At 52.7% G+C, this 26,618-nt stretch overlaps 1 protein-coding gene across 10 annotated transcripts in view; it reads left to right on the top strand.

Annotated features, from left to right (window-relative positions):
* The window catches only part of CACNA1A (calcium voltage-gated channel subunit alpha1 A), a 310,161-nt gene that overhangs the window by 266,275 nt on the left and 17,268 nt on the right, over nt 1-26,618 (top strand). For 7 of the 10 annotated variants that reach the window (XM_036847444.1, XM_036847442.1, XM_036847438.1 and 4 more), the window contains 9 exons: nt 1,746-1,910; nt 4,227-4,337; nt 8,329-8,412; nt 16,012-16,128; nt 16,473-16,538; nt 16,715-16,830; nt 18,200-18,350; nt 21,949-22,076; nt 24,281-24,377. In XM_036847444.1, the coding sequence (XP_036703339.1) occupies nt 1,746-1,910; nt 4,227-4,337; nt 8,329-8,412; nt 16,012-16,128; nt 16,473-16,538; nt 16,715-16,830; nt 18,200-18,350; nt 21,949-22,076; nt 24,281-24,377 (1,035 nt within the window). Of the gene's footprint in view, nt 1-1,745; nt 1,911-4,226; nt 4,338-8,328; nt 8,413-16,011; nt 16,129-16,472; nt 16,539-16,714; nt 16,831-18,199; nt 18,351-21,948; nt 22,077-23,335; nt 23,433-24,280; nt 24,378-26,618 lie in introns of all 10 variants that reach the window. The other 3 variants (XM_036847443.1, XM_036847441.1, XM_036847439.1) reach the window with 1 other exon arrangement.

Here is a 26,618-nt window from a genome sequence, read left to right as displayed (position 1 = left end):
CTTCTGGGGGCATCTGGGGAGGGAACAGCAGCATTCTCCAAGCAGAATCCAGTCTGCATGAAGGGCAGCCCTTCATGGGGTTTCCAGAGGAAAACACATCAGAGAGAAGTTGTGTATGTATCAGTCAGTTTGGACTAGGTTATGATGCGGTAACAAGCAGCCCTCACATCTCAATGCCAGATATCCACAAAGGAATTGGACTGCATGTCCAGATGGCTCTGCTCCATGTCATCTTTATTCTGGTTCCCCTCTAAGATGCTTCAGATAAAAAAGAGAGAATGGCAAACCATGGTCCACCTCTTGTGGCTTGTGCCCAGAAGTGACATGTGTCACTTCTCACATTTCATTAGCCAGAGCTAGTCACATGTCTGATGTCAGTGGGGCAGGGAAGTATAATCTCCCCCAGGGAGGGGTGGTGAATATTTACGAATGAAAATCCAGTCCACCAGAGAGTATAGGCATGACCCTTTGCTTCTCTAGAATCATCCAAGCTGGGTGGAGGACCTAGAATGCATTCTTTCTCTGCTTTGTTGGCCTCTAAGACTAAATAACTATTATTCCTCCCTGTCTCCTTCCCTCAAAGAGAAGGAGAAGCAAAATAGTCGGTAAGAAAGAATGGTTAGGCTTCACAACATGGATGGACCTAGAGATTATCATACTAAGCGAAGCAAGTCAGAAAGGGAAAGACAAATACCATATGGTATCACTTTATGTGTAATCTAAAATATGATACAAATGAACGTATCTATGAAACAGAAACAGACTCATTGACATAGAGAACAGACTCGTAGTTGCCAAGGGAGGGGGCGGGGGCGAGGGAAGGATTGGGAGTTGGGATTAGCAGAGGGAAACTATTATATATAGGATAGGTAAACAACAAGGTCCTACTGTATAGCACAGAGAACTATATTGAATATCCTGTGATAAACCATAATAGAAAAAAATATGAAAAAAGCAACTGAATTGCTTTGCTGTATAGCAGAAATTAACACAGCATTTTTTTTTTTTTTTTTTTTTTTTTTTTTTTGGCTGTGTTGGGTCTTCGTTTCTGTGTGAGGGCTTTCTCTAGTTGCGGCAAGCGGGGGCCACTCTTCATTGCGGTGCGCAGGCCTCTTCACTATCGCGGCCTCTCTTGTTGCGGAGCACGGGCTCCAGACGCGCAGGCTCAGTAGTTGTGGCTCACGGGCCCAGCCGCTCCACGGCATGTGGGATCTTCCCAGACCAGGGCTCGAACCCACGTCCCCTGCATTAGCAGGCAGACTCCCAACCACTGCGCCACCAGGGAAGTCCCAACACAGCATTTTAAATCAACTATACTTCAATAAAATTTAAAAAAAGAATGGTTAGGCTTCAATGTCAGACTCTGGTTGAAATTCAAGGTTTGCCCACTAGGCAGCTGTGCCACGTCAGGCTTAACCTCTTTGAGCCTTTATTTTCCTCATCTGCAAAGTGGGGGCTACTGATAGTACCCATCGATCATGTTTGCTAAGGGGATTCAATGAGGTAACGGGAGAGTGTCCGCACAAGGTTTGGCCGATGGTAATTTCTCAAGGAGCTGTAGCTGTCGGGAGAAGAAAACATTCATGGCGAGGAGCTTATGGGGGGTGTGGGGTGGGCAAGAGAGGCAGACATCCAGGCAGACGTGCAGAAGAGCTGCATCGAATGAGATGGGGGGGGGGGGTGCTGGGTGTCCAGCCGCCTCTCTCCTGCCTCAGGCCCTCACACTGCTGTGCTGTCTCCCGCAGAGGGCCTGCATTGACTTCGCCATCAGCGCTAAACCCCTGACCCGACATATGCCCCAGAACAAGCAGAGTTTCCAGTACCGCATGTGGCAGTTCGTGGTGTCCCCGCCTTTCGAGTACACCATCATGGCCATGATCGCCCTCAACACCATCGTGCTCATGATGAAGGTGAGTCCCCCCTCCCCCCAGGCACTGCTTAATCCCCACCGCACCCCTGCCCCACGCAAAACAGAACCGGCTACGAGTTTCCCAGGCAGACCACACTCTGTGTCACCGCCAAGCCCCCGCTCCTGCTCTTCCCTCTGCCTGACACACGGTTCCCACCACTTTGTCTGGCCAGCCCCTTCCAGCTGCCCCTGCAGAGCCCTTCCTCTAGGAAGCCTTCCCTCACCTCCCAGGGCCCCATGAGGTGTTTGCAAGCATCCTGTCTGTTATCTCACGTGCCACGATACCAGTGTTGGGTTGCCTGATAGTCTGCCACCTGCCTGTGAGCTCCGAGGGGCCAGACAAGCACTGATCACCCCTGAATTTCAGGGGTTCTGAGAGGGCCTAACTCAGAGGGGACAAGAGCCCCTTGATAAATGTTTGATGAAAGAAATGAGGAGGGAAGGGCAGGTCAAGAGCCTGCGAGCCTCCGGGCCGTGGAGCCTCTTCAGGGTGAAAAGTCAAAACCTTTCACCCTGTGCTTTGGAGACCAAAAGCCTGAATTTGAGCCCAGCTCTGCCATTTAATTCACCATTTAACCTTGCACTAGTGACCAGTGGCATCTCAGGGCCTCAGTTTCCCTGTCAATAAAATGGGAAGGATAATAATAGCACGTTCCTTGCCCCCCAGTGGGGATTAGGATTGAATAAGAAATTTCCTGCAAAGACGTTAGCACATTTCTCAATTCTTAAAAACACTCAACAAATTTAGCTGTTGATTTTTTTGAACTGGTAAAAAAAGCAGTGCCTGTATTCACCTGAAAATTCATCTCCATAAGCGAGTGCTTTGTCTTTTCATTGTTAGGAACATAACAGTTTCAAACAAACAGAAGAGAGAAAGATAGAACAGCACAGCCCTTCTCAAACTGCTCACAGATCAGCTGGGCATCTTGTGAATCTGCAGATTCTGGTTCAGCAGGTCCGGGTGGGTCTGGGACTCCACAGTTCTAACCAGTATCCCGGTGATGCAGATGCTGTAGGTCCCTGGACCACATCCTGAGCATCCATGCGCTTGTGAATACCCAGTCTCCATCACCCAGAGTTACCCACTGGGAACATTCTGCTCTGTTTGCTTCATCTATTTTTTTCTCGTTTTTTTAAAAATTGACGTGAAATTCACATAACCTACAGTTAACCATTTTAAAGTGTACAATTCAGTGGCATTTGGTCCATTCACGATGTTGTGCAACCACCACCCCTATCTATTTCCATCACCTCAAAAGGAAACCCATCCCCGTTACCAGTGACTCCCTATCCCCCTTCCCCCAGCCGCTGGCAACCACTAATCTGTGTTTCATGGATGTACCTACTCTGGACATTTCATCTATTTTTTAAAGTGTTTTAAATGATAGACACCACACTGTTTCACGCTTAAATTCTTCAGTGTGCTTTCCAAAGTAATCAGAACATTTTCCTACATGTTCTTATGCTTGACAAGATTAGTGTTAACACCGTAAGATCCATATTGAAGTGTCCCCAAAACGTCTTTTACAGTAAGTTGTTTTTTGAGCCAAGATCTAAATGGCTACACATGGTCTCCAGTTTTTTGTTTTTAAATCTCCGTCCTCTGCCCCACCCCCCGACCCCCCACCACCCCGCGCTGTTAACTTTTTGAGGAAACCAGATGAGTTGAATGAAAACTGTCCCACCTCTGGGTGCATTGGTTTACTCCATCTGCTGGATTTCCTGTAACCTGGTAGTTAGATTTAAAGGTTATCGGTTCAAATCTGATTCGTTTGGGCAACAGTCATAAGCAGTCAGAATAGCGGTTACCTCTGGGGTGGGTTGGTTATCAACTGGGAAGGGGTGCAAGAAAACTTTTGGGAGGGGTGCTGGAAATGTTCTAAATCTTGGTCTGGGAAGTGGTCTCATAGGAGTGTACAGGTAAGAATTAAAAAAGACATCTGGAAGGAAAAAAAAAAGAAGAAATGACTGCAAAGAGGATGCTGTAGACATCCTGCATCCCATCAGGAGGCCCATCGACAGGGCCAGGCTCTCCCGGGATCTCGGCTGCTAAGATAGGACTCAAGAAAGGAATTTTTGTTTTGACCTGAAAAGAGTAGCCCAAAAAAAAAAAAAACAAAAAAAACAAAAAAAAAAGAGTAGCCCAGCCAGTGAAGAGCTTGCCTGGGGCCCGGGCTGGCTCCACAGGACATCAATAGGGAAACCAAGTGTCCGAGTCCTGCCTGCCCCAGGGAAACGGCAGCCACGAAGCCACCCCAGCCGCGGTCCTCGACACTGTGCCCACTGACCCCGCTGCTCTCCCTCCTTCCTTCTCTAGTTCTACGGGGCCTCTGTCGCTTATGAAAATGCCCTGAGGGTATTCAACATTGTCTTCACTTCCCTCTTCTCTCTGGAATGTCTTCTCAAAGTCATGGCTTTTGGGATTCTGGTAAGTCCAGCCTTGGAGCTAGAGCTGTGGGTTAAGGGAAAGCCCAGAGGGGCACTGGGTGCTGGGTGGTGGTCTCCCCACCTGGCCCCTCTGCCCCCAACCCCAATGGTGACTTGAGCATCTCTCCGATGTGCACAGATTCTACTTAGGCGTTCTTGTACTTACCAAGTAACACCAAACTCTGTGTCAGGCATATATCTATTATTAAATGATGCGATGAGAGGGGTAATGATTCATTCTGGAGATTAGGAAACTGAGATCCAGACAGGCCAAGTCCATAGCGTTCAAACTGTTCTAGCCACAATCGCAGTAAGAAATACACTTTGCAGTGGAGCCCAGTACGCAGACGTACAAACAGACAACCCAAATGAAATATTCACAGAATCTGTATCTCCCCTTAGCACGTGCCCTATACTCTGAAGTTGTCTATCTCCTTGATTCCATGTCCCCCCCCTCGCTCCCACTTTTTTTTCCCCCGGCCGCACGGCATGGCACTTGGGATCTTAGTTCCCCCGACCAGGGATCAAACCCACGCCCCCTGCAGTGGAAACGCAGTCTTAACCACTGGACCGCCAGGGAAGTCACGCCCCTCCTTTTTTTTTTTTTTTTTAAATTTATTTATTTATTTATTTATTTATTTATTTATGGCTACGTTGGGTCTTCGTTTCTGTGCGAGGGCTTTCTCTAGTTGTGGCAAGCGGGGGCCACTCTTCATCGCGGTGCGCGGGCCTCTCACTATCGTGGCCTCTCTTGTTGCGGAGCACAGGCTCCAGACGCGCAGGCTCAGTAACTGTGGCTCACGGGTCCAGTTGCTCCGCAGCATGTGGGATCTTCCCAGACCAGGGCTCGAACCCGTGTCCCCTGCATTGGCAGGCAGATTCTCAACCACTGCACCACCAGGGAAGCCCACGCCCCTCCTTTTTTAATGCAGTTCATGACCTACTAACTTGATTTCGTCTCCCACTAATGCAAGTGGTCTTAACCTGAGGCCCATTGACCCCCCTAAGGGATCTGTGGATGTAGGGTGGGGTGAGGGAGCCCAGGAAATAAGAGGTGAAAAAAATTACATCTTTATTTTTCACCAGCTGCTAACTGGACTTTTGCTTTTCCTTCCATCCTGAAAGTAGACGGCAAACTCCCGCAGGATTACCAATATGATCTGTGTCACTGATAAAAATCAGATGTTCTCGTATCGCATCCCAGAGGGTGCAGGTAAGTCAGCCCTCCATATCCACAGGTTCTACATCCACGGAGTCAACCAATTCGATTGGCAATTGGTTGAATCCACAGATGTGGGACCCGCGGATACAGAGGCCTGACTGTAAAGGACTTGAGGATATGCTTAGCCCACCTCTCTGAAGAGAATGACCTACAGCCCGTGGTGTCAGCAGACCCAGGCTGGGGTCATACCTCGGCTTCCCAAGGTGGTAAAAGCCGTCGGCTTTGGCACCAGAGAGACCTCGAGTCCAGTCGTATCCAGGCTGTGTCACCTCACCTCTCTCTCCTCCATTGCAAGAAAGGCCCGTCCTCTGCCTCTCCTTCGAAAGAGCTCTTGCAAACCCCAAATGCAAATAATGTGTGTCTGGAGACTGAGGGTCCAAGCCTGACATGTTGCGAGCGCTCAATAAATACCAGAAAGTGTTACAATAAAGCTCATCACCTGACCTTTCTCCTCCAAAGCAGTGGCTACCAAGCAACCCATCAGAAGCACTTAAAGTTGAATGATGCCCCAGACCCACCTCAAGAGATCCTTATTCATTTGGTTGGGTGGGAGTGTGGAGTTTAAATGATAGAGGGGCTATCCAGGGGCTTGAGGCCTGTAGCCAAACACCTATAAAGTTGTCCTCGTTTGTGCTCCCCTAGAGGTAGAGCCTGAGACAAACTTGAATGCAAGCAATTTATCTGGGAGGTGACTCCGGGAAGCCCCGTAGGGGAAAGAGGGAGTGAGACAGGGAAAGGAAGGCAGCCGGTACAGGGTGTGTAGGTGAGCAGGTTCCCTATGGGTGTAACTGGGATGCAGTTCCATGGAGGACCTCTGGGGTGCAGCAGAGAGCACATACTCAGGTCATGTCACCCATGGTGGGGGAGCTGGAGTATTTATTCTCCAGTGCCCATCAGTCATAGTCAAGGGCTGCTCCCACAGGAGCTGTTAATTCCCCTGTGCAGCTAGAGAAAGCCCCTGGGCAGAGTAACAAGGGTACACAGTCAAAATATGAGGGGATATGGGTAAGGCCCCAGCAGCACCTGCTAAAATACCAAAAAGTGCCAGTGGAACCTGCACTCCTTTTAGACAATCATAAAACAACATCCGTCTATTGAGCACCTACTATATACTAAACCCCACACTCAGTGACACATTCATTATCAGATTGTTGTTATACCTTTATCTTCCAGAAGAGGGCTCTGAGGCCCAAGCAGTCCAACTCCGAGGACATTTGATTCGTACATGCTAAAAGAATTTGATCCTGGGAAGCACAGATCCAAAGCCTGTGTCCTTCTCTGTGAGGCAGAGGGGCTGCCGCTGGGTCAGATGCTCAGGGGAGAAGATGACTGCTCAGAATGGGGCCCAAGCCCCGACATGACCTCTGCTTTTGTGAGGTTGTTGGGAAGGCCTGTGTTTAGCATGGGTCCCACCAAGCCTTGAGGGAAGGGCTGTCTATTTGAGCCAGACCCTTAGATCCAGGTAGGGGTGCTACTCATTGTGGGCTCAAACAGTGTGAAATATTTCAGTATTTTTTTTTAATATTTATGTGGTTGCACCGGGTCTTAATTGTGGCGGGCGGGCTTCTTAGTTGTGGCATGCAAACTCTTAGTTGCGGCATGCATGTGGGATCTAATTCCCTGACCAGGAATTGAACCCAGGCCCCCTGCATTGGGAGCGTGGAGTCTTAACCACTATGCCACCAGGAAGTCCCAGTATTTCAGTATTTTAACAACAACATACTATACCTGTGTGTCCCACTTGAGCCAGAATCCAGCCCAGGGATATACCAGTCAGGATAGCTCAAGTTAAGCTGTGGTAACAAACACAGCTTTGTTGCTCCAATCAACAAAGGGTTTACTCTCCCCCACATCTCAGTTTCTCCAATCAACAAAGCGTTTACTCAGAGACCCAGGCTCACTGAGCAGCCGTCATCTGGAACATTACTGGTCACCAGGTCCAGGGTTAAGAGAGTTCCGGCGAGTCCTGCACTGGCCAGAAAGTGACTCACGCTGCCTCTGTTCACGACCCATCGGCTGTAACTAGACACACAACCTTATCTAACCACAAGGGGGCCAGGAAGTGTAGCCTCGTGTATGCCCAGAAGGCCTCTGCACCCTTGTTCCTATCCCCCTTCTCCAGATTAGGAAATGGAGGCACAGAGAGGTTAAGTCACTGACCCACAGCCACACAGCTGGATGGTAGCAGAGCTGGCATGTGAACCCAGAGGCTGCTGTCTTAGCAAGTGTGCTATAAGCACGGTCTTGATTCAGCAGGGTCCTATCCATAGACTCTGGGCTTGCCCAGACCTGGGTTTAAATCCTGACTCTTCACCTCTGTGCTGCCTGAGGTGACCATCTTTGCTCTCTGAGCCCCGGTCGCCTTATATAAAATGGGTGATAAACCTTCCTTCCGAGGGTCTTCATGAGGATCCCAGTGACGTCATTTATGAAGCATCTGAGGTCTCAGAGAGCCCTTGGAACTGTTGGAGAAACAGGGCACAGCCCAGAGAGGCAGCGCTCCCCCACAATAGAGCTGACGCGGCACCCGGAGACCCCCCTCTGGGGCCAAGCAAGCCGTGGGAAGGCTGGGGGGTCCCAGGGAGGGGAGACTCAGAACAGATGATACTGAGCAGCCCACCCAGCAACATTTTGCTGATTGAATGACTGTAACTGTCCCGGGCACTTGACTGCTCTGCAGCTGTGCCCCGAACGGGCCCCCTGGGCTGGACGTGAGGGCCGGCCGTGGAGCCCTATGTCGGCATCTCTATCTTGTGGGTCCCCGTTCTAGAATTATTTCCGCGATGCCTGGAACATCTTCGACTTTGTGACTGTTCTGGGCAGCATCACCGACATCCTGGTGACCGAGTTTGGGGTAAGTTTCCCGCCGGCTTCTCTCTGGGCAGTTCCTGGCTGGGCTGGGAGGGGCGGGACAGAGGTCATCAAGAAGCAGTGGGTCCCGGCAGCCACAGCTGGCTCAAGCCAGCGCTGGACCATGACCAAAGAGGGAGAGGTGGGGCCCCTGGGAGCAAGGGCAGCCCCTCAGGAGGGTGATGCGGGGAGACGGGGGTGTCCGAAGCCACGGCCGTGGGGCTAGCACTGCAACGTGAACTTCCCTGCCTCTTGGCTACCGACTTACGATTAAGTAATGTGGATGAGCTCATTGAGAAAACTGAGACACTTAAAGGATCCCAAGGCTGAGCCCCACTCCCCCAAACACCACACAGTGTTGGGGGCCCAGAGGGAACCAGCTTCAAGTCCATTCTGCTTGAACTAAGCATCTTCTGGCTCACGGGGAGGAGGGTGCCATGGCCTTTGGGTTAACGGGGGGACACCATTCCCAGGACCTTAGGAGGGTCCCTGGGACATGTGTCTTCCTCTATCCCCAGGCCTGGGAGGTTCCCAACGTGGGGGGGTGGTCTCTGGACCTCGCTGTGGTCGTCCCTCACAGGACCACGTCGTCTGGAAGACGCAGGTCCCAGAGCTCCTGCCCCACACCCCCTCCCTGGCCATTTGCCAGTGAGCCTAGGCTTGAGGGCCCTGGGGAGGCTGTGGGAGGATAGGAGGTCCCCACAGGCGAAGCAAAAGGGCAAAGAGTGTCAGAGCCGAGGGCCAGGGGTGGTAACAACCTTGTCATAATAACAATAATAAAAGCTGACAGGGACGGCCAGGCACTGTGCCAAGCGTTTTACATGGATTAGCTCGTGGTACAGGTCGGGGGCTCAGCATATAAAAGAATTCCTTTAGAGGGTTCAACTGAAGGGATCCAAAAGCAGAGACTGTTCACAGAGCGGAGGGGAAGGGGCCCAGCACCCAACCACCGTGGGGAGCTGTTACCTGCCCAGGTGCTGAAGTCAGAGAGGGGTTGCCTGGTGGGAGCTGTGAACGTGCAGGGACAGAGCTCCTGCCAGAGACAGGGCCAAAGCAGGCACGGAGCATCGGGGAAGAAATACCCCTACCTTTCTCTCCTGCCACCCTCTATCTCCTGCCAGCCACTTCCATTGGCCAAGCCCAGCCAGAAAGGAGCCAGAAGGCCAGAGAGCCAGGGTGATGCTGAGAACAGGCAGAGGAGAGCAGAGAATAGATCTGGGTGGGGTGGGGCCCGAGGAAGAGGGTGTTGTCCCATTTCACAGATGAGGAAACTGATGCTCAATGCTGAGGAGAATGAGGGACCTACTTTAAGTCATGCAGCCAGACCTGGTGACTCCTGTGGGCACACTGGTGTTCCCTGGGGCGTCCCTAACTGAGCCCCCAGCAGCAAAGGGATCAATTGGCCCACTCTTCTATCCTGGAAGCCTGATAGGATTGGGAAGCTACACAGAAGAGGGGCCATTCTCTGACGCGTCCCCCATACCCCCACCCAAGTGGTATCCTGGCCACAATTCTTTGCCTTCAGCTTCAGTGAACCAGAAGTTCCCCCTTCCCCCGTCTCACCCCTGACACCTTCCTCTAGAGAGGTCATGCCCAGCTGTGGGCTATCCCCATTGGGGTGCCCCCATCTGGCCACTGTCCCCTAGCAGAGGGCCAGAGCTTAGACCTCATCTTCTGTCCTAAGTTTCTAAGAGATCTGGAGGTTCTCCTGGCAGTCAAAATATCTTGCCATCCAGCTGAAGACAAGACAGCCTTGAACCAATATCCCTCTGGGTCAAGAGGTTAGAAGGGGTGACCCACCACCCCAGTAGGGCAGGTAGAGGAAGTTGATTGAAGCTCTAGTTGCCAGTAAGAGATCTGTAAGACTGGACCCCAACGGCTTGTTCTCCTGGCTGCAAGATATGGGAGGGCAGGAGGATGGGGCAGGAGAATGGGGCACGGAATCCAATTCAGGGATATCAAGACTATTGCGATAGTCTAACAGCCCTCCCCTATGAGCTGTTAGACCCTGGGTAACTTGTACTACCTCTTCTCGTCCTGTATTTGGGACTAACCTTCATAACCAACCTCATCAGACCCTTGCAAGCCTCACATTCATTCATGCATTCATAGAAGCATGCATTAAGCACCTGCTGTATGCCAGGCATTGTTAGAGGTGCCGAGAACAGAGCAAAACAGACAAGAATGCCTGCCCCCAGAGGGCTGACATTCTAGGGCAAGAGATGGCAACTTTGAACAAATCAGAGCAATTGACGTAAAGCGCTTGGCACAGAACCTGCCAGGGATTAGTTCACGAATGGTGGTTATTAGTATTGCTATTGCTGTTATTACTGTGAACGTACTTGGATTGCGGTTTGTTAGGCAGCCCCTCAGCCCTGAATTATAATCATTTGGCGGGAAAGCTAGAGGGTGGGCATTTGGACCCCTTTAGGAGGATAAACGCCCGACCTGGAGGTGGGGAAGGTTTGCCCTGCTAGGCAAGGAGCCCTCAGCGGCCCCTTTGTGCCTCCCAGGTAAGCCCACTAAGTCTGAGGCCAGAAAGAGCTCAGCCAGGCTCAGGCAAGGGGAGCCAGACCATTGGGAGGGCAAGGCCCCCAGGGTTTGGGGGGAGGGGGAGAGGGTGTGAGGCCCACCGGGCCTCAGCTGCCACCCACGAGTGGCTGGGGTGACGTGGGTTTGCCCTGCGTGCCACGCATAATGACTGTGTTTCTTGTCTTGTCTCTTTTCATGCCTGCTCCTTAAACTGTATATTGGCACAACGCCGTCTGAAAAACTCATCCAATCAAAATGCACTATGAAATTCATTTGTTCATCCATGACGTGGTCTGTGTGTTCATACACCAATGACTATCTCCCAACCCACCACCACCACCCCCACTCCCCGCCCGGGAACCGAAACCCATTGGTTTTTTTGGCACTGGTTACAAATCAACCTAAAAAAACGCTGAACACGCCTCCCCAACTGCCCCCGCCCGCCTGCTTCCCCTCCATCTTCAACATCTGCATCTAGAATCCGGTTGGTCTTACTTCTTTCTGAAGTCTAAATGCCTTACATTAACTGTGAACGCATCTTCTCGCATCCGCATTGCACGTCACGCCCTGGGCTTTCTAAACTTGGATTGCCTGATGCACCCCCCCATCCCCACCCCCGTATGTCTGTCCATCTCTCCAAACCCTCCCGACCCGCCCCACCCCCACCCCGCCTTGTTCCTGCAGCCTCTCTTCCTCTGGTTGGTATTGGGTTCTGAATTAGGGTTTTCTGTTTGGGTTGGCTTGTGTCTTCTGCAGAGAAAAGGATGGGTTTGCCCCATGCAACACCTCCAACAGGGCGGGTTGGCTGCCTGAGTCTCCCACCCCATTCCTTACACACAGCCCTGTACTCAGAGCCGTCAGGCACTCTCTCACACCACTCCTGTCCCTGGTTAACTCCATGGATCCCGGGGCCCCAGGAAAGCTCCAACAGTCCTCACCCCATTCCAAGCCCACGAGCTCTTCGGGCTTGACCAGCAGCGATGTAAATCTCCAAGTCTGATGGAGGAGGTCTGAGGGCCTTGCAATGTGCAGGCAAAGACGCTCAAATGAGGGGGACTCAGAATGGCCAGAACCGGTTCTGGCTGAACGGCCAGGACTCAGGTCTGGCTGCTTCCAGATGGACCGGCCAGCTGGTGCCCTCTCCTGGAGCCCTGATCTGCATGTACTCTTGTTCCCCTACCCCGACCCGGACACGGTCACTAAACACATGTGCTCTCTCCTCTTTCCTGTTCAGTCTCTGACTCTCATTCCCTCTTTCTCTCTGTCTCTGTCTCTCTCTCTCCCTTTCTCGTTTTTTGCTCTTGCAATCTCCCTCTCTTGATCCTCCCCCACCCCCTGACACACACACACACATGCACACACTATCCCTCCCTTCTGTTATATCCATCCACCCTGCAAACCCACACCCACACCCTGGATGCACCGTGTCCATCTCTCCCTCGCCTCACTTATTCGGCTCTCTGCACACTTGCACGCTCCTTACTCTGTTAAATCCCACCTGCCTCTGCCCCTCCCCCACCATCCTCTGAGCCCCTCTGAAGGACCCGCAATGGCATCTTTGCACCGGGATCCCTCCCCTGCTAGCCATACACAGGCACTCATCCACCAAACATTTAATGAGCCCCAATTCGGTGCCACAGATGGAGGGTTGGGCAGAAGGGGACACCATCACTGCCCCCACCCCCTGTGTCACCTACAGTCAGGTGGGAGGAGGCAGACATTGGTCAAATAACCCCTGAAACCCACTTGAAATTGTAACTGTGCTGCAAGCTGAAGGATGAGCAGCGTTAACAACGTGAGAGGGGGAGAAAAGGGCATTTGAGGCCCAGGATAGCATGTGCAAAAGTCCTGTGGCAGGTCGGAGCACGCAGGGGTCAGGGTCTGCGAGTGAGAGGGTGTGGCTGGAGCAAAGAGCAGAGGAAAGCTGACCCAGAGAAAGTGAAGAGGGCAGAAGGGGACAGGACCTTGGGGCCTTGTTGTGGGAGCCTGGGAGGATTTGGAGCAGGGGAGGCGTGATCGGAAGTGCGGTTAGACCAGACCCTGCAGCTGCAGAGCAGGGAGTGGGTAGGCAGCGGGCTGGGCGGGAAGTGAGCACCACGAATCCCAAGGAGAGATGACAGCAGGGGAAGCAGGAGCCGTGGGAGGACTGGCCGTCTGAGCAGGGATCTCTGCAGGACCTGGAGATGGGTTGGGTCTGGGCTCGAGGGAGAGAGGTGCCTGGAGGACTTGAGTCTGGCTTGAACTTGGAGATGGAAGTTAGGGAATGCCAGGAGAGGACCAGGTTAGGGGAATAGCACAAGTGTGGGCACAGTGGGCTTGAAGTGCCCTGAAGGGCACCCCAGAAGAAGTCAGGTAGGCGGTGGGTTAGTGGGTCTGGAGTGCAGAGGCAAGATCTGGGCTGGAGGTGGGGTCTGCGAGTGCAGGACTTCTCTGGAACCCTCAGGAAGGTGGTCTCCATGTCCTTCTGAGTGCTCGCACCCCTGAACACAGCAAGCCTTCCAGGGCCCACATCACTCCCCTTCAGCCTAGAACCAGGAAGCACTGGGCAGGGTTGGAGGAGAGGACAGCTGTTCCTTCCTGGCTGTGGACAAAAAGATGGAAGCTAGGAAGAAGAAAGTCAGAAGTTCTGGGAGCACTTGAAGGACTCTCTGCAAACCCAGGAAGAGATGGAGGGGTGGGTGAGGGCAGACTAGAACCTTCCCCTGCCCTGTCACCTGGACCTCTTTCATTTCCACCCCTACTTCCCCGTGTGTCTCCTGTGTCCCTAGCCCCAAGAAGCGCAGCATGCTCTCTGCACGCGTCTCCCTGCAAACCCCCCTTCTTTCTCCTGCATGGTGGCAGTCCCTACGGCCCCGCTCTGCCCCGAGACCCCCAGAGGCTGCTTCCAGGGCCCGCCTGACTTTGCATGGGTCCACATGTTATGCCCCGCCCCGTGAAGGGATGGCTTGTACTCTGGGGATGGAAAGGAGGGGACTGGGGACACCTGGGCCATCGGCCGTGTCCCCAGATGGAGCTGGGTGGCCAGGCAGGGCTGGGCGTCAGGTCAACAGGGCACGGAGGGTGACCGTCAGCCAAGCTGAGGTTGGGGGTTTATTCGAGGCACTTGAGAGATTCTCACAGTGGTTAGGCCCCAAATGTGGTCAGGGTAGGATCCCCACACCCCTCCCCCATCCTAGAGGCCTAAGGGTCAACTGATGTGTCCCAGAGAGCATCCTAGACTTTTCCAGAAAACCCAGAGGCCTCTTGCCAACCTCAGAAATTCCTTGAAACCCCTCTCCCTGCCTCTCAGCTCCCAGGCCAGCAGAGCTAGCTAGATCCAGTGGCTGGGAAGCCCTCAGGAACCACCCAATAGGATGCCCATATAATTCACTGTCCAAACTTTTGAGACCGAAAGGGGTGCTATGACTGCTGGGGGAACCTGTATGATCCCCCCTGTGCCATTTGCAGGGTGAGAGCTAGGCCAGTTTATAAACGTTGCTGCGTGGCCTGTATCTAGCGCTCCTCCAAGTCCCCTTAAGGCCCCTTTGCCTCCAACCCACTGATCAGTGGTGGTTTCCATGCCTACCTGAAGCAGGGGTCTCAAACTCAAATGCCTCTGGGGACCAAGCAGATGCCATAAGCCAGGAAACCAGTTCCATTTCTAGTACGTGGGAACCTTGGCGAACTGGAGGAAACATGGCCTGCTTCACGGCGGGCAGTCACATCTGAGCCTCAAGTAACTGCTCCCCGTGGAAGCAGCCTCAGGGTTGCCTGAAAGCCAGATCTGGGGGCAAAATCTGACTTTTAAACACTAGCAGCTATTTTTAATTTCTAAAGGAAAACTGCTCAGACCCAACAAAATAGTTTCGTTGGCCAGATTTGGTCCATTCGTGACTTCTGGCCTCCAGTACCCCACCAGAGGCCCCAGCAGACAAGCCCCTGGACCGTCACGTAAGACCCACCATCTCCACAGCTGTCTCCCCACCCCTACCCCGACCTGGGGTTCTTCTGGCTCGGGAGGGAGGAGGTAGAGGCAGTGACTAGACAGGGGGCCTTTGAGCAGAGGCAGGGTCCACCCAGGGAGGTCCTGGGGGCTGGGACGGCCCCACCTCCCGGCCCCCAGCACCGGCCCCTCGGTGGGCCTGGGCTGACGGCGAGCTCACCCACCCACGGGCGCTGCGTACTTCCTGCTTCCTGCAGGCCTGGTCCCGTGCCACTCCACCCAATCCCAGAAGCTGAGAAGCCATCCCTGAGAGGGGGGAAAGGGCCCCAAATGCATCTTCTCCGACTCAGCGGGCAGCGAGGACTCGCCCTGCAGCCGAACAGCCCCAGCTCCCTCCCGTCCTCCCCATTCCCGCTCGCCAAGGGGGTAAGAAAAGATGCTCTTCCGCTTCTCCAATTGGCTTCAGCCACTGCTCCTCTTGGCCGTGGGGGTGAGGTCAGGGCGGGCAGGAGAGGGTGGGCAGCTCAGCAGGGCAGGGCAGGGTGCCCGGTGAGTCCCATGACAGATGCATTTCTGGCCCGGAGCGTAACATGCCCTCGGAACCCGCACACGTCCACCAGGCCTGAGCGTGCTGGCTGGCCCCACCCCGCCCTGGTGTTTGTGCATCGTACACGTGTGACGGATTCGTCAACTTGACCCGCTTGTGTCCTATTGTCTCAGTGCATTTGGTTGTTGGGAGAAACAAAAACCACCTCGATTTTTTTCCTGATTGGATGATTCGGATATATTTTCTTTTCCTTGTTCTTTTGTTATTTCTTCCACGACCCGACCCACCCACATTCCTTTCTCTTCCTTCCTTTTTCTTTCCTTTCCCCATTGAGGGTGGGGCTGGCAGGGAGGGTTTATGCCTTTGAGTTGATGCCTTTTCCTCCCTCTCACCCTTTCTCCTCCCCACACCCCACTTCGTTTTTTCGAGTTTTTTCCTCCGCACCATTGCATTAATAGTGCTTTCTCTCCTCTCCCTCCTTATTTGGGGTCTGGCTTGCTTTTTCCTGTTGGTTGGCTTCATGTAGGGGCCTCTGTGAGTGGTGACAGCTCTGAGCCCCTGGGGGTGGGTGGATGGTCACCCCTCTTTCTCCGTCTCCCCAGAATAACTTCATCAACCTGAGCTTCCTGCGCCTCTTCCGAGCGGCCCGGCTCATCAAACTCCTCCGTCAGGGTTACACCATCCGAATTCTTCTCTGGACCTTTGTGCAGTCCTTCAAGGTGAGCCCCTGCCCCTGCCTCCAGCCCAGGGCTGAGAAGAACAATCAGGATCCCCCCGACCCCGACCTGCTCTGGCTGAATCTAGAAATCAGGGGGAAATGCCTCTATGATACACCTTGCTGAGAACGTGTTATATGCAGGGCTCTTGTCTGACTTCCTGCCCTGGTGTGTCTTGAGAGCTCCAAGGGGAATCTCCCAGAGCCACCAAAGAGGCCCACCAACCCTGGCACCACTCTGGCACAGCATGCGGCCACCCCATGGGGGTGGAGCAGTGGGACAAATGAAGGAAACAGTGTGGATAAGGGGCCCCCAGCACTATTCTTAATTGCCTTCCTTCCCACCAGGCCCTGCCCTATGTCTGTCTACTGATTGCCATGCTTTTCTTCATCTACGCCATCATTGGGATGCAGGTGAGTGCCAGCCCCCCTAATGTTCCCAGAGCGCTCCCAAGGAGGGCCACCGCCCTTAGGTGGGGGTGGGTTAAGGGAGCCCAGTTCAGAGAGGCAGCCCCTGAAGGTTGAGTGGAGATTTCCTGGAGCCACTAGGGGGCGTGGCCACCCCTAGTCATCACCATCTAATTCCCCAGGTGTTTGGCAACATTGGCATCGACGTAGAGGACGAGGATAGTGATGAGGATGAATTCCAAATCACTGAGCACAATAACTTCCGGACCTTCTTCCAGGCCCTCATGCTGCTCTTCCGGTGAGAGGGGGGCACACTTTCATCCTTCTCTTCTGGTTGGGGGCGGGGGGCGTGCCCTCAACCTTCTGTTCCACTGAGGTTTGGAGTGGGCGTGGGGGGGCCAAGGGACCCTGGCAGGGCAGGAGCTGAAGGCCCTGGGACGTAAACATGAAGGCATTTTCAGGCATTATCTCACTGAATCCTCCTGAGCATTCTGTCGAGGGATTCTTGGCAACCACACCTGACAGATGAGGAAAAAGGCTTATAGACTCTGAATAGACTCTGAGGCTTGATCCTTAATCCTGGCTGCACTTAGGGTTCCTTCATTCATTCCTCAGAGTTTTATTGAGCACCTATTGTGTGCCAGGCACTGCTGTAAATACCAGGAACAAAGCAGAGACAACATTCTCTGCCCTCTGGGTGCTTATATTCCTGTGGGGGAGGCAGACAATCAATCATCGAATTATAGCGGATACTAGAAGGAGATAAAATTTAAGATTAAGAGGGACATGGAGGCACAAAAGAACAAATAATGTGTGATTCCACTTACATGAGGTACCCAAAATGGGCAAATTCTTGGGGGAAAAAACTAGAATCAACATTGTCAGGGGCTGGGAGAGGGGAATAGGGGGAGTTATTGTTTAATGGCGTACAATTTTTCAGTTTGGGATGATAAAAAGGTTTTGGAGGTAGATAGTGGTGATGGTTGCATGGCACTGTAAATGTGCTTATTGCCATTGAATTATACACTTAAATGCTTCAGATTATAAAATTTATGTATATTTTTGTCACACTAAATTTTTTTCTCAAGTAACAACTGGAAAAAAAAAAAAAAAGGAAGTCTGATAGGTCACGCCTTCCTTGAGGAGGGTGATATTTGAGAGAAATAGTTGAGAGAGGGAGCCATGTGGATATCTGGGGAAGGGCAGTCCAGGTAGAGGGTACAGCAAGTGCAAAGGCCCTGAGGCAGGAGCATAGCTCTCATGTGGGAGGACAGCAGGGAGACCAGTGTGCCTGGAGCAGAGTAACCTAAGGAGAAAGAAATAAGAAATGACAATCACCTAGAGAGAGGGAAGCTTTTGAAACATACCTATGTCTCCGGGCCACATCCCAGACCAGTTCAATCCAAGTCTGTGGGAGTGGGACATTGGCATCAGCATTTTCAAAAAACATTCTCCTTGGGCTTTAATGCACAGCCAAGGATGAGAATCCCCCTCTCTGATCTCCAAGAGGAAAAAAGTGATTTACCTGGAACTTGAACTAACACCTGTCCAGCTCCAGAGCTTAAGTGTTTAACCTCAATGCTCTGCCTCCCTGGTGGGGGTGGGGGGGGGGTGCTGGTGTCCAGAGCTGGGTACCCAGGTCCCTGATGCCCCCTCTCTGTCCTCAGGAGTGCCACTGGGGAGGCTTGGCACAACATCATGCTTTCCTGCCTCAGCGGTAAACCCTGTGATAAGAACTCTGGCATCCTGACTCATGAGTGCGGCAATGAATTTGCCTATTTTTACTTCGTTTCCTTCATCTTCCTCTGCTCATTTCTGGTGAGTCTGTGGACATGTGTGGGTGGGCTCCCTAGACCTGGCTCCCTCTCAGGGGTGTGGATACTATAGAACGTGGCTGTGTTGCACACTTTCTCCCTCCAAGCCTTCTCTGGGCCAGCCCAGGATTAGGTTAACCAGGGTTCCTCACCCTCGGCACTGTTGACATCGGGAGCTGCGTCATTCTCTGATGGAGGTTGTTCTGTGCGTGCTAGGATGTTTGACAGCATCCCTGGCCTTGATCCACTAGATGCCAGTAGCACATGCCCCACCACCCTCCCAGTTGTGACAACCAAAAATGTCTCCAGCCATTATCAGGTGTCCCCTGGGGGAGGGAGCAGAATCTCCCCCATTTGAGACCCACTGGGTGTGCTGAGGGAAAAACTAATGGAGCTCAGAGCTGGCCCCAGGACAGGACCCATCTAGTTGAGCTGTGGGAGACTCCCATCTGCCCTCTGAAAGGTGGGTGCCTTCCTCTGTATGATCAGGAGGCAGGAAAAAGTCAGCCACATGAACATTCTCTGGGAGCTGTGGGGCTTTGCAAAAAATTGAATGGGTTTTCACTAGTAAAAGATAAGTTTGCCAAGAGGAGGACTCTCCTAGGACCAGAGAATATAAAGCACTGCAAGATTGAAACCAGGAGGAATGAAAATATATATCAGGAACCTCCATCCTGCTCTCTCTTTCTCTCACTCTCTCTGGGGCCTCATCTCGGCAAATCTTTTTTTGTTCTCCACTCTTCCTGGAGCAGTTTGAGCACAGTCAGAAGAACTGAAACTATCTAGGTACTTCAAGCAGAGGGGATTTAATATAGGGACTGGCTACACAGGCTTGAAAGAGCAAACAGAGAACATTGAAGTCACCAGGGATTAACAACTGCAGGAAGGCCAGGGCTGGGGTATTAAAAGGAAAAGAAGGTGTTACCAGCCAACCCAGCTGCCCCTGGCACCCCTGAGGGAGTGCTGGCACCCTAGCTGTCTGCTGCCCCTGGACAACTGTAGACAGTTTCCTGTGGCTGCTGTCACAAAGAACCACAAACTTGGTGGCTTAAAACAACAAAAATGTATCCTCTCCCAGTTCTGGAGGCTAGAAGTCTGACCACAGTGTTGGCAGGGCCATGCTCCCTCCAGAGCCTCTAGGATAGGATCCTTCCCGGCCTCTTCCAGCTTCTGGTGGCCACAGGTGGTGTTCCTTGGTTTGTGGCAGCATCACTCCAACCACTGCCTCTGTCATCACATGGTCTTCTCCGTGTGTGTCTGTGTCCAGATTTCCCTCTTACGAGGACAGCAGTCATATTGAATTTAGCGGACCTTAACCCAGTATGATCTCATCTTAACTTGATGACGTGCACAAAGACCCTTTTTTCAAATAAGGTCACATTCACAGGCACAGGGGGCCAGGATTTGAACATATCTTTTTGGGGGACACAGTTCAACCCACAACACAGACCCACGTGGGAAGCAGAAGGAAGCTCCTCTCCTCCTTCTCTCTCCTCCCCAGGCTGGCCCCCTAACCATGGCTCCTACGGGCAGGATGTAAGCTGCCCAGGGAGTGTGGAAGATGTTATTTTCAGAACTCAACCCAAGGACCAGTGTCTGTCAGCAAAAGCCCAACACATCCACCCTCTTCAGACCAGCGGTTGGTCTCACACTGAGAGACTTGCAGCCTAAGTCTCACAGCAACACACCCTCCAAGTCCAATGTCAACAGCCATTGACCTAGACGGTCCCTTGCCCAGTTCCAAATTCCCAGAAGAGAGTCTGAATGGGCCATCCTAGCTCCTGGTCAAATGACCACCCTTGTCTTAGTAGCTTTGGGTGCATATGGAGACACAGTCTTATATTACATCCCATCTGGGAAGGGCAGGCACCCTAGAAGACATCTACAACACTTGATCATCAGCCCTTCATAGGCAGGAATTTTTGTTTAGTTCACTGCTGCATCCCCAACACCTAGCACAGTGACTGGCCCACAGCAGGTGCTCAATCAATATCATGAAATGATGAATTAAAAATAGAGTCACTAGCAGACATAGAGAATGGGCTTGAGGACACGGCGGGGAGGGGAAGCTGGGGCGAAGTGAGAGTAGCATTGACATATATACACTACCAAATGTAAAATAGATAGCTAGTGGGAAGCAGCCGCATAGCACAGGAGATCAGCTCGGTGCTTTGTGACCACCTAGAAGGGTGGGATAGGGAGGGTGGGAGGGAGGCTCAAGAGGGAGGGGACATGGGGATATATGTATACATATAGCTGATTCACTTTGTTGTACAGCAGAAACTAGCACAGCACTGTGAAGCAATTATACTCCAGTAACGATGTATATAAAAAAAAATAGAGTCACTGAAGTTAGGGACACCTAGAATTACAGGTTGTTCATTAAGCACCTACTATGCTTACGTCTACACATTTGTTTAATACCTACTATGTGCCAGGCCTTATACTAGGCACTGGGGATATAAGGAGAGAACATATTTCTCTCAGTTTGCAGGGGTGTTGGGCAGACAAGTCAGGAGACAGTAGCAATACAATCTGATATGTGCTTTGATAGGGGAGACTCAGACTGAGGGAAGGAAGATTTCAAAGAGTGGCCCTCAGGGCTTGTGGGCAGGGCTTAGACCATGTATTGATCAAATTGGTTGCAAGCAACAGAAATTCAACCAAAACTGACAAGTGACATATGCAGTTCACTAACTTATATAACTGAAAAGTCCAAATGAGGCTGGATCCAGACAATAGCAGACCCTGTCCTCTTTGCTGTTCTCCTTCACACTGGCTTTATTCTCAAACTTTCTCCCTATAAAGGGAAGATGGCTGCCAGAGTGCCAGCAAAACTCCCAAGGAAGGCTCTCATTGGCCACCTTGGGTAATGTGCCCCTCCCTAACCAATCACAAGGTCATGTGACCACCACCTGTGAAGCAGCCACACCCAACAACAGCATCTAAGTATAAGGGCGGGGGTTTCCCCAGATGCCATTATCCAAAGGGAGAAAAATGATGTCCACTGAGGGAGCAACATTTACTAAGGCCTGGAGGCAAGACTGATGCAAGCACCCCATGTGCTAAAGGCTAGACGAGCACATGACAAGGTGCTACAAGATGTAGACAAATGCAGGAAAATTCATCCATCCATCCATCCATCAAAGAAATATTTGCTGAGTGCTTACTTTATGCTGGGGATGGAAACATGACAGGGTTCTGGCCCATGGAGTATTCACTTTGGCCTTGTTGGGGGTCAGTTGTGGGAGGATTTGGGGTCATGGTGGTCCCCTTGGTGTTAGCCTCTATTTAACATAGCCTCTCTACCTCTCTCTCCGATTGTCTCTGTCCATCACTGTTGGTCTTTATCTCTTTGTATCTTTCTCTGTCTCCATCTTTATCTCTGTCTCTGTCTCTCTCCCCCATCTCCATTTCTCCATCTCTCTGTCTCTGGGCTCCTCCTGTGAGCATGTGTCTTTCCTCTATCTCCCCCATCTCTTTCTCTGACTACCTTTTCCCATTTTTATCTCCCTCCCTGTCTCCCTCTGGGCCTCTGTGTATATGTGTTTGGATGTGTCTCGCTCTCCCCCACCCCATCTTGGCCCCTGGGGTCCCCACAGATGCTGAACCTTTTCGTTGCTGTCATCATGGACAACTTTGAGTACCTCACCCGAGATTCCTCCATCCTGGGTCCCCACCACCTGGATGAGTACGTGCGTGTCTGGGCCGAGTACGACCCCGCAGCGTGGTAAGCAGTCACCCCGAATCCTCCAGCCACATCACCCACCTTTCTCTGGCACTGGAGCACAGTCTAGGTCAGGATCCAGACCTTGGGGTGTTGGCTCCCTGGGGAGCTAGCAGGGATTTCAGGAGGATCAGTCTAGAAAAAAGAGATGAGAATCAGCACCCTCACACATCCTGGATTAAATGATTTGGGTACCACTGCTGCCCAAACCCCAGGTTTTCTGGGAGACGAGGGAGGGAATCCACCATGAGTTCACCTCCTATGAGTCTCTCCTTCCCCCACCACGGTGAGACTTCCAGATGGTGAGGACAAGTTATCCAGGCCCCGGGAAGGAAGCCAGAGGCCTCTCAGCCTCATTTCTCCTGGGAATATGGGGAGAAGGGCTGGTTTAGTACCCTTGGCAGACAGAATTGGCTGCAAGATCAGAGTGGTGGAACCCAGCTCCCATTGGGATCCCAGGATCCTGGAGCAGGTGGTCACACAAGGCCAGGGGAGAGGACACAGAGCCTTGGTGGTCCTTGCATCTTTATGGTCATGAAGGGAGTGAGCTCTCCCATCTCCACAGGCACAAGAGTGCCCCCTCCTGGTTGACAGGTGATGGTTTCCAAGGGTGGTCTCCACCCTGCTCAAGTGTATTGAGTGCCTGCTCAACACCAAGCCCTTGCAGGATGCTTAGAGCCCACCAACCACAAACTGAGGCTTCTAGTTCAGGCTGAGCTTGGGGCCTGAGAAAGCATTAAATGGGGGCCCTCAGCAGCCTGGACACTAGAGGGGAGCCTCATGAAGAAGGCGGGATGGAGTCGATCCTTGCCATTCTTTCAGCCCCGGACAAACGCTCCATGAGACAAAGAGGCTGGGGTGAGCTGCGGGGCTGGGGCTTGACTTTCAGCTGGTTCCTAACTCTTCCTCTTTTGATTTTAGGTCACAGCAGTTGGATGCTGTCCCCCTGTCCTCTATTCCACGAGCCTCCCCCCCCAGCCCCCAGTGTAGCCCATGTAGATTGTGGAGGAGGGAGACACAGAGAGCCCTGGGGGAGGTTCCCCCAGCCCAGAGCTCCCAACCCACTCCAAATGAAACCCTCTGCCCCAGGGTCTGTGAGTGTCTGGGAACATCTCAGGGACCTTCACTCATCCCACATCTCCCCTACTCCAAGCCAGGGGGTCCCCAGCCCCTGGCATCATGACCTCACTGTGTGCACGGGGAGCCAGTGTGAACGCAGCTTAACCCCGTGCCTCCACTAATCCCCTCTCTTCTCCTTTCAGCGGTCGGATTCATTATAAGGATATGTACAGTTTATTGCGCGTAATATCTCCCCCTCTCGGCTTAGGCAAGAAATGTCCTCATAGGGTTGCTTGCAAGGTTTGATTTCCACTAAAACCTGCTAGCATCCATGGAATGAGTGTGGCTTGGGGTTCTTCAATATATATATTTCATATATATATATATATATATATAACCTAAAAAACAGAGCCATCTCTCTCTTTTGCACTAAACTAGAAAACTTAGCCAACAGAATGCAGTCACATAGACTTGATGAAGCATGGAACATATATCTCTCCGTTCCCTTCAGCCATTTCTGCTTGCTCTTAGCTGAAGCTGCCCATCCCGGGGTCTCAACGGCACCCCAAATCAGACACATCCGGGGGGATTGTAACTTTGCATTGACCCCCCCCCCCACCATCTCCTCCACTCTCCCCTCCTCCACCCTTCGCCTCCCAAAGCCCCCAGCCCTTCTTCCACTGCCCTGGCCCCTCTTCCCCATCTAGGCCCCCTCAGAGACCAGCCTCAGCCAAACCAGAGAACTTGACCCAGTTTTTTAAATGACACTGAACCAAAGCATTGCTTCCAAGTGAGAAGCCCCCACTTCCGTCCACGTTCCACCAGAACCATAGCTCAGAGTCAAAAGTGAATCTGACTTTTCTCTTTTCTCTCTCCCTCTCCCTGCTTGTAAGCAGTGAAATAATCTTTTTTTAATTACCTCTTCCATTTTTTTCCTCCTCTTTTCCATTTATTTGAAATACCTATTTTATCGTTCTCTGCATCTTTCTCTCTCTATTTTTTCGGCTCGTGTGATTTTTTTGTTTTGGTTTTTTGGTGTTTTTTTTGGTTTGGTTTTTCTTTTTTCCTTCCTTTTCTTCCCCTCCCTCCACCCACCCTTCCTTTGGTTCTCCGTTCCCACCCCCGTTTTTTGTTTTCGGTGCTGCCAGGGGCCGCATGCCTTACCCGGACATGTATCAGATGCTGAGACACATGTCTCCGCCCCTGGGTCTGGGGAAGAAGTGTCCGGCCAGAGTGGCTTACAAGGTAGTCTAACCCTTGCCGACCACCAATGTCCGGGCACTGGGGATTTTTCAGTGCTGACCAGGAACAACCAGCCAAGTCTCTTTTTCCAGCGTTACTGTTCTTTTTTTTCTTTTTCTTTTTTCCTTTTTTTCCCCTTTCCTCCTTGAGTAAATGGATCATGACCATCCCTTGATTCTAAGCAGTATACTGTGTCCGTCCTTTCTGATCAGTGTGTCTTGGTGTTTTGAGACTCTCTTATGGCCGACACGCCGGAGGGAGGGTGAGGGGAGCCCCCAGGTCCCCTCGCACCTGGTCCCCCAGGAACCAAATTGGACACAAACACCCTTTGGGAGGTGGGGGTCGCCAATGAGCCCAGAGCGGCCCCCATGCCCAGACCTGGGCAGGTGCCTTGCAGGGAGGGGCTTGGACCCCATCTTTTGTATCTCGAGCCCCCAGGTCTCACGGTCCCCCACACACACCTGAAGCTGATCTCTGACCTAGGGCCTTGGGGGATCCAAGACTTCCCGGGGAGCACCCAGAGCCCCTCCTCCCCACCCTCCCCCCTGGAGTTGCTTCTCCAGTCTTCCTGTCCCTAAGCCACCCATCTCCCTCCAAGACACCCCAACATGCCTCTCCATTGTTCCAGAGTGGGCAGGCGGGCCGCAGCTGGACCCCTGGACCGTGGCACCCTGACGCAGGCCATGCACGCTGCCTTGGCGGGGGCCTGGGGCGGGCAGGCACCATGGCCGACCGGGGGGGTGGTGCATGCTGGCTGAAGTAGCCGCCAGGCGGCTGGGCCGGGCCACCCCTCTAGACCCCGTCCCGGAATCTCCCTTGGCACCCAAGGACAGATGCTCTGTTCCCCCTAATTCATCCACTAGAAGTTCAGAGATGACCTTTACAGTCAGCCCCTCCAAAAAAAAAAAAAAATGGTCCCATCATTCCATTCACCCATCCACCTTGGCCTACTCTGTCTACGAGAGTCCTCCCTCCCCTCTGTCCATCCCATTTCTTCCTGCCTCGTGTAACCGCCTCCCCACAACCTCATTCCTCCTCCTCCTCCTCCTCCCTCCATGAACTCCTCCTTCCCAGGCGAGACCAGGAGATGGCCCCACCAGCCTTACCATGTACCTGTCGCTTCTCTAATTTTCTTTTGTCCTTCTCTTGGTCTCTCCTTGGCTGAGTGTGGGTGTGTGTGTGAGCGTGTGCAAGAGAGAGGGAGAGAGTGAGTGCCCTTCCCTTCCTGGTCTCTGTGCAGGGCCGCCACGGGTCCATAAGGCACCTTTGTGCAAATTTGAAATGAACATCCTTTGCACAGAACACTTTGTCTGTGGGAAAACAATTGGAATCCACCAATGTGGGGAGAGCAAGACACTTTTCCACTGTCAGCTGAGAAGTTGTCATTTAAATACACAAATCCATGATTTCTAAGATGGGGAGCCCTTTGTGCAGTGCACAACCTGAACAGCTGTGCACAGTGGCCCAGTGTGTATGTGTTTCTCTGTCTACCATCTCCCTCCCCACCCTGCCTCAACCCATCTCTTGTGTTCGGCTCTGAGTTTGCCATCCCCTTCACCATCTCCAACTCTGTGTTTCCTGCTGACCTGTGTCTGAATCCTCTGGTAAACATCAATCTCCATCTCCATGCCACCTCAGCCTGGGCTGGTGCACACCAGCCCAGCATCCCCTCCCACGCCACCAAGCATGGGGGACAGAGCCCCTGCCTGGGACACAGGGAATCTTTTCTTCCCTGGGCCACGGGAACACCTCCCTCACCCCTTCCCCCTGCCACTGCACAAAGAGCCAAGATCCGGAAATGCCCCTGAGATACACTTTCCACGGAGCTATGAATGAGTCTCGAGATTCCGTCTGCATGCGCCCCTGTCCGCTGTTCTGTGTGTCATGGCCTCGCTGCATGTGCTGCGCGAGGGGCCCGCCCCATCAGCAGGGGGAGTCGCCTGCCTGCCGCTTCTCGGAGGAATGATGTGGTCTGTGCCCATCTGGTCTGGTCTGGGCCGAGCCAGGGGTTGGGGGTGGAGAGCCAGCGGCGCCCCCAGCGGCTGCGGCAATGGACCCCTCTGCCTGGTTGCTGCATGCCTGCTGCGGTCTGGCTTGTGCTCTTCTTCTTTGGGGTCAGAATGGAACGGAGCCGTCCAGAAGAACTCTGGGGCAGGGCAAGGATGTGGGCCAACCCTGGAAATGCCAGCCCTGGGGTCCAGCAGGCGGGCGAGGAACGGGCAGGGGCTCCGCAGCATAGGAGAG

Source organism: Balaenoptera musculus, chromosome 3, assembly GCF_009873245.2.
Source record: "Balaenoptera musculus isolate JJ_BM4_2016_0621 chromosome 3, mBalMus1.pri.v3, whole genome shotgun sequence".
NCBI lineage: Eukaryota > Metazoa > Chordata > Mammalia > Artiodactyla > Balaenopteridae > Balaenoptera > Balaenoptera musculus.
The sequence above is the reverse complement of the archived record's forward strand: the minus strand, read 5'-3'. Positions and strand labels throughout refer to the sequence as shown.